The sequence below is a fragment of the Saccopteryx leptura genome, chromosome 1 (genome assembly GCF_036850995.1).
Source record: "Saccopteryx leptura isolate mSacLep1 chromosome 1, mSacLep1_pri_phased_curated, whole genome shotgun sequence".
Lineage (NCBI taxonomy): Eukaryota > Metazoa > Chordata > Mammalia > Chiroptera > Emballonuridae > Saccopteryx > Saccopteryx leptura.
In genome coordinates, this window is record NC_089503.1 from 348,876,712 (window position 1) to 348,888,999 (window position 12,288).

Below are 12,288 nucleotides of genomic sequence, written 5' to 3' on the forward strand. Positions count from 1 at the left end.
TCCCCCTGAAAAAACTGAGTCTAAAAACTGGGTATGTCTTATACAATGGTTGTAGAATTTTTTACTTGCATTTCCTGATTTTTTGCGCTCATTGTTGAAAACAGTGATTTGTCATCAGAAATGAGGACAAGCTAATGAATGGGAGTTTTGACAGTGATGAGGAGTTGTATGAATTTTATGATGAATAAAACTTGAGCCTGACCAGGCGGTGACGCAGTGGATAGAGCATCAGATTGGGATACAGAGGACCCAAGTTCAAAACTCCAAGGTCGCTGGCTTGAATGTGGGCTCATTGGTTTGAGTACAGTCTCATCGGTTTGAGCAAGGACTCACCAGCTTGAGCCCAAGGTCGCTGACTTGGGCAAGGTGTCACTTGCTCTGCTATAGCTCCCCCCCCCCATCAAGGCACATACGAGAAAGCAATGAACAACTAAGGTGCCACAACAAAGAATTAATGCTTCTCGTCTATCCCCTTCCTGTCCGTCTATCCCTATCTGTCCTTCTCTCTGTCTCTCTCTGTCTCTGTCACACACACACACACAAAAAAAAAAAAAAAAAAAAAACACAAAAAAACCCTTGAGTTCAATAACTTTATGTAATACATTTTTTTTCAAACTTTGGGCCCCAAAATTAAGGTGCATCTTATACATGGGAGCACCTTACACATGGGAAAATACGGTATTCCCACCAGGACTCTACCTACCCCCCCCCCCCCATGATGAAGGAGAAACTTTTATGCTTTGCAGCAAGATTTGAGTTGCTCTCCAGCCACTCTGCTGGGATTTCTGCTTGACACCCATGTCTGTGCCTCATTTCAAAAAATAGGAGTTCGAGAGCCTTCTTAGTAAAATAGGAATATAAATCTCTGTAAATCAGAGGCTAACAGTACCAAGGAGCCACACTGAGTGGACCCAACTTTCGCCAAGAATTTCTTTCTTAAATGGTGGAATGAATAAAAGGACAGAGAGGGGTGGGAGTAGAGGGCTCAAGATTTGACCACACTGTTAACATGCCCTAATACCTCTAACCCTCAAGAACCTACTGTATGGTAAACTGAGGAAAACTGTATCTGTTTTATCTATATAGTAGAGCTTTTGTGAGAATTATAGGAGATAATACAGATGGAAAAATTTCCAAACAAAAAAAAAGTGCTCACTGAATGAATGTAAGTTACAAGTTAAAAATAAGCCTAGGCCTAACCCAGCAGACATAGCAGAGCCAGCAGGAAGAAAGGGCTTGGGGAGTCAAATCTCCTGCCAGTCTCCTCGCTTTGCCTGCCCCATCCTCTTTCCTCTCACCTCCTTGCATAGAAGAACAAGCCATAGAAGAAATATTCTGGCCCTCACTCACGTTCAAGCAGATTGCACCCTCGGAGCTCCACCCATCAGAAACCTCTGAACGGCTGCCACAAGGCGGGCGGGTTGGTTGTTCTGTTGCATCCCCACCCGCACCCCCGCCTAGGTTCCCAGCACCTCCACTTCATCATCAAGAGGCCACCTCCGGTACCACAGTGCTGTATCATTCCCCACTTGAATTATAATGTCTATCACAAGAGGCATCTCTTGGGAGGCTTGAGTGCTAAATGGGGAGTGATTTTTAGAGAGATATGTGGGAAATGGTTTCACTATTTGGCAGTTCCTAAAGGCAGGATGATTTGAGATTTTTTTTTTTTTATTAATACTTGATCAGCTCATCCTATTCCTTTATTTCTGAAAGTGCCTTGTCATTGGAATATCACTTTTAGCAGTGGCACCAAAGTAGAATTTTCATACACCAGAAGATTATAATTTTTAGTTTATTCCATCCATGTATTATGTTTCCCATATATCACCTAAATTGTATATATTCACTAGGAAATCGATCTTTCTTTTACAGATCTCTCCATTAAAATGTACCATTCTGAAACCAAAGACACAGACAATGCCCCAAGAATCAAAACAGCTGAAACGAATGCAAAAATGTACAAAATGTCAACCATGAGACGAATATTTGATCTGGCAAAGCATCGAACAAAAAGATCAGCGTTTTTCCCAGCTGGGGTTAAAATCTGTCCACAGGAATCCATGAAACAGATTTTAGCCAGTCTTCAAGCTTATTATAGATTGAGAGGTAAGGACAAAGGTAACACCTGTTTAGCTGTCATTCTTTTTATACCCTCTTGCTCATCTATAGGTCGTGTTCAGCCCCAAACTTCCAGTCTCTCATTTAATCACAGAAACTGTAAAAAAGGAGCCAACTAATCTGAGGTTAATGAATAATAAACATTCAAAACAATGCTAGGTCTCTATTCTTATGTTTTATAATAATGCCTTATGCAAAACAGAACCGTTAGGGCATTTAACAAGTTACCAGGACAGCCTTGGCATCTGAGTTTTACCTCCTTTACTTTTGCCAAAGTCTAATACTGAATTTTAATATTATGATGCAGTAAGAAGCACATTATAATTGCAACATCACGAATGTGAGCAAGTTGATTTATGACTTAAGATTTTATTTTTCAAAAGCAACGTGACACTCCAGACACTCTCTCCCTCCTTGATAAGTTTAAGTTGTTTATTGCTGATTCAGTAAAAACTTCTAGCTTGGAAACCTGGAAGCACATCCAAGTGCAGAGAAGTCACGAATTACCAGGGTTTACTAAGACACCATGCAGGTGCAGGAGTGTTAGTGGGATATACAACATAATTACTGTGAATTTCAGCAGAGCTAGGTGCAGTTTTTACCTCAAAACAGCATCCCAGACCCCTTACAGCGTCCCTGGAAGTCATTATGGAGTTCAGTTATATCACAGCCATTGGTGGCTGTCTTTGGCATTCACTCACCATGGATGAACACATTTCCATGGATTCTTCTTTAAAGGATAAAAAGAATCTTTAGTAGCTGCTATTTAATTCCCCGGGTACCTCCAAATGATGCACAGTATCTTGCCTAGCCGAAGCCTAAGCTCAACTCATCTTACATGTGAAAGTTGAGGAGGTTTAGTGATTTCTATCTTGATCCTATTAGATGATTGCTTTCATTCCAAAAAGCCCAGTCACCCTGACCTATTCCAGACCCACTTATTAGAACAAGCTGGTTCAATTCTAGCCTGCGATGTATTGTACATTATGACAACTGAAAAGCATTTAAGGATACTAGCATCCCAAAAAGTTATTGAGTATTTACACCTGTAATATGTGCAAGGGTTGAACTAATCTGGGGAGTTCTTTTTGAGTTTTGGAGGCACAATTAACTAATAGTATCAAAAATGTCAAGCTTTGGCCCTGGCCGGTTGGCTCAGCGGTAGAGCGTCGGCCTAGCGTGCGGAGGACCAGGGTTCGATTCCCGGCCAGGGCACACAGGAGAAGCACCCATTTGCTTCCCCACCCCTCCGCCGCGCTTTCCTCTCTGTCTCTCTCTTCCCCTCCCGCAGCCAAGGCTCCATTGGAGCAAAGATGGCCCGGGCGCTGGGGATGGCTCTGTGGCCTCTGCCTCAGGCGCTAGAGTGGCTCTGGTTGCAACATGGCGATGCCCAGGATGGGCAGAGCATCGCCCCCTGGAGGGCAGAGTGTCGCCCCATGGTGGGCGTGCCGGGTGGATCCCAGTTGGGCGCATGCGGGAGTCTGTCTGACTGTCTCTCCCTGTTTCCAGCTTCAGAAAAATGAAAAAAAAAAAAAAAAAGAAAAAAAAATGTCAAGCTTTATGTTCCTTATATGTCTCATTTTATGTACAAGTAAAGAGTAGAAGTAAAGAGATATGTGCTTTCTGACAGAAGCCACACCCGCAGAGAAATGACAAATACTGGATCAGAAGGAAGACTCCAACGATAAAAATCAAGTGCGCCATATTATATGCTGAGATCCTAGCACAGCACCTCCGCATAATGGTTCTCATTAAATGCTTGTTGGTTAACAAAGGAGAAAAAAAGTCATTGGGAATACAAAGAAAATACAGTGACATGTATAAATAGTTCATTTGGAAGGTGCCTACAAATTGATCCAATAACGACATGGGTAAATTCCATTTTATTTGTTCATAAGTGGAAGTATAAACATCTACTATGAGTACCGCATTGAATAGAATACAAGTATTGCTAAATATTTTTATGCAAGTTCTAATTCTTTATGACATTCACAAATAGGATTCATCACAAGTATTTGCAGAAAAGACTGTTACTGCAACCAAATTTTTAGCTCTGACTTTTATTATTAGCTCTTTATTTTTGATGAGTTTTGCCTCTTTGATTCTTACTTCCCTGGATGAATTAAACCACTGTTTTTCTCCCCAAGGCAATGACAGTCCATTATCTTTACAGCTGCCCCTGGGTGATATGAAATTTTTACTATTCATCAACATGGGTTTCTTAAGTTGAACAGATTCAGTTCATAAAGAAAGTAGAAATAAAACCCAGTTACAAAGCAGCATTTCTTTGACAGAGTAACCCACTCAATTGTTCTCATATCTGCTTTTACAAAATTACCTGTTGACGTTCTTTAGACTTAGGGGAGTAATCTCCTGTATTCCCCAAATCAAATGGACTATTGATCTTTTTCTTTTCCCAATGCTTAAAGCAACAAAAGAGAAAATGTTCTGAGCCTCATGGCAGAATCATAAACATGCTCATCCCAAAGCATGAACACATGAGATAGGTTTGTTTCTGCTAGTGTCCCCAGGGGAGCCTGTGCTCTGACCCAGGTGAACTCCCTCCTTTGTGACTGCCTCTCTTCAAACCATTTGCCCCCATGCCTTTCCCTCTGTCTCCCTCCCTCCCTTCCCTGATCTCTCTCCTAGAAATTTTCCTTCACATTAATGTGTGACTTAGAAAAAGTTAAAGATGGAGTCCACAGGCCAGCCGCATCACCTGTCACCAACCAAGTCTCTTGTTAGAAATGGAGATTCTCAGATCCCACACCAGACCTCCTTTCAGCATCTGCACTTTAATAACATCCCCAGGTAATCCATTTGCACATTTACATTTTAGAAACACTGGTCTAAAGAACCTCAAGCTAATACCCCCATTATGCAGGTAAGAAAAGTGAGGGGACATGCTCAGTCAGGGCCACTGTTGGTGGTAGAGCAGTGAGAACCCAGCCTTCTGACTCCCACAGCTGTACGTTGTTGCTCCATCTAATGTGTGCCCAACCCTGTGGTGGATATTTTCACATGCTGTTGGTTTAATTGAAACCTTTCAAATATGAAGAACTGTCCTAGAGCATGTCTGGCCTCCAGGGCATGTGTTCTTTCTACATCTTCCAATAGCCTAGGTGATGCCATTCAGTAGAAGAGCTCAGGCTCTGTGGTCAGATTCCAAGCAGTGGCCAGCAACGATGGGAAGACTGGAAGACAGGATCTGGATTTCTCAGAATCCCTGGGGCAACCCTTCCCAGTAAATTCAGAGAAGGATGGTGCTGGACAGATAAATCAAGGGAGTAGAAAAATCCAGGTCTCAGAAGTTTTACTCTCCTCCCAGCCCCAAGATCTTTGGAGGCCTCATGTTTCAAGGGTTCTTTTGATGCTCTCTTGGTAAGTACAAGAGGCTTTCCCAACAGGCTATGGGAAGTTCCTTTTGTCCTCCGCATCACAGAAGGAGTCTATACTTCCTGGTTTGTGTTACACTTCCAGGAGGCCAAGAAAATGATATCAGAAGAGTGACCAAAAAAACTTGCCCCTCAAAGAGTAGTGAAGCAATAAAATATCCCCTAATTTTTGTGAGCAGTATAGTTCCTGTTTCATCCTATCATTTTAATCCCTATAAACTACAAAACTCCAGGGAGAAAATTTTTCAAGCCGCTTCAGGTATCTGTGCTTTGGGGAGAAAGTTCTCTTAAAGTCTTTGTGAAAAAGAAGGTTTTAACGGGGGCATTCTGTGACCCTGAGGTGGAAAAAAGGGCAGAAGGCAAAGGAGTAGAGTTAGGAAGAAGCAGGCACCAAAAACAAGCCTTAAATTGGACTGAAATCAAAGGAAGACAACCTGAGGCCAAAAGCAACACAGGTGAAAGTGCATTGAACTAGTAAACAGGAGGATTATCACAGTATGTCCTCCCAGATGTTTCACACATGGCTATTAGTGAAAGTCACCGACACCTAGCACTCAAAGGCAGGGCTGGCTTTTTTTTTTTTTTTTTTTTTGTATTTTTCTGAAGCTAGAAACGGGGAGAGACAGTCAGACAGACTCCCGCAAGCGCCCGACAGGGATCCACCCGGCACGCCCACCAGGGGGCGACGCTCTGCCCACCAGGGGGCGATGCTCTGCCCCTCTGGGGGGTCGCTCTGTTGCGACCAGAGCCACTCTAGCGCCTGGGGCAGAGACCAAGGAGCCATCCCCAGCGCCCGGACCATCTTTGCTCCAATGGAGCCTTGGCTGCGGGAGGGGAAGAGAGAGACAGAGAGGAAGGAGAGGGGGAGGGGTGGAGAAGCAGATGGGCGCCTCTCCTGTGTGCCCTGGCCGGGAATCGAACCCGGGACTTCTGCACGCCAGGCCGACGCTCTACCACTGAGCCAACCAGCCAGGGCCAGGGCTGGCTTATTTTATGTACTGCTGTATATCTGGCACGTAAGTAGGTTCTTGAGCTAAACTAGCAGGTGCACTGGGGAAAGATGGAAGGGCCAAGTAACTTCCCCTAAGAGAGCATAGAGTATGTAGGTGAGAAGGATGGCAAGGGCAGCTGATTTGCTTGGACTGAACCCACAAGTTTTAGAGTTTGAAAAAAAGTTGCTTCGTTCTTGCGTGATATGTAGACTCTTGACTGGAGATAAAGATCAAAAGACTTCATGATGATTGGTATCAGAAAAGGCATGAAAACTCTCTGATCCTTGCTGGGCAGGAGAGAGATCATGTTCAGAAACATGGGTTCTCCAGTGAGAGATTCTCATAATGGTTTCCAGGTGTTCTGACCCCTGTTACTTCCCCAAATGTGGAAAACTCAATGCATATTGAAGTAGTGGGGACTGCACCCACTTCTAGCTTTGTGGTCCTGGTCAGGTTGCTGCTGCTAAATGAACTGAGCATCTGTTGGTCTGGAATTCTCTTTGCCTCTTAAAACAGAAAGCTAAAAGAAATGCAGGCATAGAAGAAGTGGGGAGCGAGGGAGAATGGAGGCCAGGAGTAAGAGTCTCTACCCTGGTTTTCTCCCACCTCGTTCCTCCCTACAACTTCTTTCTCAGCACAACAGTCCGTTTCTTTAGAAAACCAAATGATGTTGCCTTCTGCCTCAAAGCCTCCACTTGCTCCCCTTTCCTCAGGTCAAAAAGAAATCAACACATTATACTTGCTAACAATAGAAGTCATCTGACTTTTTTCACTTAGTCCCCTAAATTAATTTTTTAAACTGTGCACACCTTTGCATGCTTTTCGGCTGACATCTAAAGCTTCTATCTTAAGCTTCAACAGTTGGATCAGAGTAACTTTTGGTAAATTGTCAATATCGATATTGAAAATAAAACAAGAATTTTTTGGGGGGGTGGGGGGATTTTTCTGAAGCTGGAAACAGGGAGAGACAGTCAGACAGACTCCCGCATGCGCCCAACCAGGATCCACCCGGCACGTCCACCAGGGGCGAGGCTCTGCCCACCAGGGGGCGTTGCTCTGCCCTGACCAGAGCCACTCTAGCGCCTGGGGCAGAGGCCAAGGAGCCACCCCCAGCGCCCGGCCATCTTTGCTCCAATGGAGCCTTGGCTGTGGGAGGGGCAGAGAGAGACAGAGAGAAAGGAGAGGGGGGGTGGAGAAGCAAATGGGCGCTTCTCCTATGTGCCCTGGCCGGGAATCGAACCCGGGTCCCCCGCACGCCAGACCGACGCTCTACCGCTGAGCCAACCGTCCAGGGCCTAAAACAAGAATTTAAGTGTCCATTTGTATCCAGTGGAATCTCCCACAGCCACTCAATACTTTCCATCAAATACTCTGAACGAGTACACGAAGACACTCTTCTTAACAGCTGGAAATGCCGCCTGGTTCCTTTCCTCCGTACACCCACGTCCCCGTTCCACTTTCTACCTCAGAGTCTTATCTTAATGGAATTTATTTTGAGCTTGAAAGTCTGGTTTTGGTTGCTCTAAAATATGGCTCAGTAACAAAAATATGTATGTAAGTTGAAATTATATTTTTTATTTCTTTATGTGCACAAACAATTTCTTCTAGATTCTGCTGCATTTATAATTACTTTTAATATATAATTTGTTAAAACAAGTAGTTAGAAATTTCACAAAAAATTTAAGTCATCATCAACAGATAGCTATAGGATCAGATGCAGGTTTTGTGGGTACTAATGTTTATAAATATAAAATTAGGAACCATGCTTTGAAAGAGGTCCGTTTAAATGAAGGACTCAAGCCCCAGCTGGATTGGCTTCTGCCTCTGGATAGACAGGGTCGCTTTGCTGTCGTTCCTCTATTAGTTCAAGTACCATTACTTATTATTCACGTTATGTGTTGCTACTATAAGACAGGATTTAGCATCAATTTTATCCCTTTTCTTGCACCTAGTTTCACTTAAATGCTGAGAAAACTTACTACATAAATAAGTACTGGGAACAGAGGAAATTTTGTTACAGTAATAGCCCTATTCTGCAAGTTCCCTTGGCATTATGCTAACAATCATATCATAAGCTCTTGTCATTATTTTTAATGACCTGTCGGCTATCAACTCCTCTAGGACTCCTGATGTGTTCAAGTCAGAAACCACCCTAGCTGCAAAACTCTACCCTTGCTAAATTCACTTGCTTTCTTAAACTCAAGGCTATTGTTTCAAATCATCCCTTTGTGTGGTGACCTCGGGGCACTGTGCCACAATAAGATGAGAGATGATTGATAGGGGAGGAATGATGAGCAAAGAGAAAGTGAAGGAGAGGTGTGTCCTTAGGTCCGGGATGGCGAACCTTTTTATAAAAACCGCCCACTTTTGCAGTGCTGGTCAACCTGGTCCCTCCCCCCCCCCACACACACACACACACCCTCCACCACCCCCCACCACCCTCCCTTGTTTGGTTACTGGAACGCCCACCAGTGGGCGGGAGGGACCAGGTTGACCAGCACTGCAAAAGTGGGTGGTTTTTATAAAAAGGTTTGCCATCACACCTTAGGCAGACCAATATTAGGAAATAATGATAGGAAAATGGAGACCTAGAAATTCATTCTATTTATACTGTTTGTGTGCCTGTTTCTCCTTTAGAAAGTCTTCAAATATAGCCAGTACCTATGCCCAGTTTGAAGACTAGTCTACAAGGCCCTACACTATCTGTGTTTCTTTCTCCTCATCCTTCTGTCTTCATCCTCTGTTACTCTCAACCTTGCTCTGGCCACACTGACCTCCTTGCTGTTCCTTCAATGCCTGCAGCCATTTCCCCACATGCTCAAAAGTCACCTTTATAATGAGGCTTTCTTCAACCACCCTATTTTAAATTGCAGTCTTACTTACGCTTATACACACACACACACACACACACACACACTCTCTCATATTTCCTATCTTCTTTCTTTTCTTTTTCTCCATAGCACATATAGGTGCTCAATAGCTAGTCTTTAAGTGAGTTAATTTCTATGAGCTATACATTAGTGTGTCAGCATAAGGCATGAAAGAGCCTTCTATGTCAGAAGATGATGCTTGGGTTGGGAGAAGGGGATCTCCTCCTAATGGCGCTGCATTGCAGTGTGTCAGGAAGCAGTGTGGGAAGCCTATCGGATCTTTCTGGATCGCATCCCCGACACAGGGGAATACCAGGACTGGGTCAGCACCTGCCAACAGGAGACTTTCTGCCTCTTTGACATTGGAAAAAATTTCAGCAACTCCCAGGAGCACGTGGATCTTCTCCAGCAGGTGAGCATAAACTCTGTGTGTTTGGAACACTGCCCAAATAGCTCCCAGACCTCCAGCCCCAGCCCAGCCCCCTTTAGACTTGGCTTCCACAGCCTGAGGGTTGGTTGAAGAAGTGCCTGGAAGTATCTGATCAGGTTGACAGAAATTTAGTCCTTGCAAAATAACATTGTACATGACGGTTGAAGTGAAGTTAAAGAAAAAAGGGAATGAAAATAGACGTTAGCTCTTCAGTTGACATTATCTCTTGGTAAAATTACTTTTCTATTTCTGCAGAGAATAAAACAGAGTAACTTCCCTGATAGGTAAGTACTCAAAATAGAGTGCTGCGTGCTCTTGACTTTTGAAAGATAACATAATGGATTGAAACTCAGCTATTGTACCTTTATGATATTATGTCAGCCACTGAGATCTGTGTAGGTTATTCTGATAATTTGTATGTATTTTGTGCTAAATATCAGTAATCTATAAAAGGAAAATGTTTAGACCTTATAGATTGAGATATATGTTTGCACTATATTATCAAAGTATATGGTAAGTATCTATGTATATTTTCACTTAAAAGGTATAGATCAATTAAAATATTGTAATTCCTAGAATTTATAATAAATTATTAGTTTCATCAGGAAACTACACCACTCACAAAAAGCAGGGGATATTTTATCACTTTATATTCATTTTGAAATATCCCCTATTTTTTTATTTTTTTTTTTTGTATTTTTCTGAAGCTGGAAACGGGGAGAGACAGTCAGACAGACTCCCGCATGCGCCCGACTGGGATCCACCCGGCACGCCCACCAGGGGCGATGCTCTGCCCACCAGGGGGCGATGCTCTGCCCCTCCGGGGCGTCGCTCTGCCGAGACCAGAGCCACTCTAGCGCCTGAGGCAGAGGCCAAGGAGCCATCCCCAGCGCCCAGGCCATCTTTGCTCCAATGGAGTCTTGGCTGCGGGAGGGGAAGAGAGAGACAGAGAGGAACGCATGGCGGAGGGGTGGAGAAGCAAATGGGCGCTTCTCCTATGTGCCCTGGCCGGGAATCGAACCCGGGTCCCCCGCACGCCAGGCCAACGCTCTACCGCTGAGCCAACCAGCCAGGGCGAAATATCTCCTAATTTTTATGAGCAGTTTATTTAATACCATCAACAAGCAACCTGAATTTTGAATTCTTGTCTAGTATTCTGTAAAGTGTTAGTATTTCTCAAACTAAATTACTGAAGCACTGAGCTATATCCTCCATAAGATCTGAATATCAAATAAGAAAATCAAAATATAAAAAAGTAGGGGGGAAGTACATTAGATAAAATGATAAAAGAGAGATGTTATTTCCAATTTCTCACCTCACAAATTACATACATTTTATAACATTTAGAAGTCTAAATCTAAAGAAATAATACTACAAAGAGAGACACAAATTTGGCTGCATGAATTACTGGCAATTCTTTATAATGCTTTTCTCATTTGTTCCTTTATTTCTGTTCCCTTTGCCAAGTATCTGGTCCAGGACCTTATTAATTTACACTGTGGAAATGTCAAATCTGATCTCCCTATAAGATATTGGTGGCTCTAACCTCCTCCCCACCTTAACTTTTTTAACTACTGCAGGATTAATAAGTCTGAAATATTCCTTTTCTTTGGCGCTTTGGGATGATGCTCTAACCAACCAAGCTATCCGGCCAGGGCAAAATATTTCTTTTCTTACATGGAGCCCTGGTCAGTGGCTTTCACAAGATTCCCACATCTTCCTCCTGCCCTTCTCAATATCCCTCCCTTTACTTCCTCACCCACCCTGTGCAGAAGTCTGAGCAGGGACCAAATTCCTAGAGTTTTATGCTCCCTGACTTCAGGATAGGGTCAGCCAATGGGGAGCACACTGGCAGGAGGGAAAGAGAATGGAATGAGGTGAGCAAATTGATCATTTTCCCTCGCCCTCAACTTGCAAAGTGTTTGAGGGCTGCTGGTCTCCTTTCACTAAGTCCCTGTCAGGCAGCCCTTCCTGCAGAGCCTTCTCTGTCCCTAGTTTGTAGTGACTGCTCCCGGCCAAGGAGTGCTACGAGCACCCACTCTGACCACCCCTGGGCTCTGCACTCTCACGTGGGGTTGCCTTAGACTGTCCCCATGACTGAGTAAGTAATTTCTTTGTTACACTTTGCTCAAAGTTTGAGTGAGCCATCTATTTGCTGCCAGAATTTTGGCTGAGGCAGAGTCCAAACTAACCAACCAAAGCCCTTCAGCCCAATGGTGGTATTCAAATAATTTAATAACCTGTTCTCTGCTCTAAGTATAAAAAAGGTAATGTTTTAAGTATAAAAAAATACACTAAAAGGTATTTTATTATTTCATGCATTTAATACTTGAATAAGAACAATAAAAGTGGTACACAAAATTAGATTATAAGGAAAAGTTTTAAAATATTAATTAAAAAAATATTAAATAATACCTGACAAAAAAAAACAATAAAACTGTTATTTAAGATATTTCCGTATTGCTTTTTGTTTGTTTGTT

At 43.3% G+C, this 12,288-nt stretch overlaps 1 protein-coding gene across 3 annotated transcripts in view; it reads left to right on the forward strand.

The window, feature by feature from the left end:
• Positions 1-12,288, forward strand: part of IMPG1 (interphotoreceptor matrix proteoglycan 1) — a 133,082-nt gene that overhangs the window by 26,984 nt on the left and 93,810 nt on the right. For all 3 annotated transcript variants that reach the window (XM_066358983.1, XM_066358984.1, XM_066358985.1), the window contains exons 2-4: positions 1,876-2,109; positions 9,624-9,790; positions 10,064-10,092. In XM_066358983.1, coding sequence (XP_066215080.1) covers positions 1,876-2,109; positions 9,624-9,790; positions 10,064-10,092 — 430 coding nt within the window. The remainder of the gene's footprint in view (positions 1-1,875; positions 2,110-9,623; positions 9,791-10,063; positions 10,093-12,288) is intronic.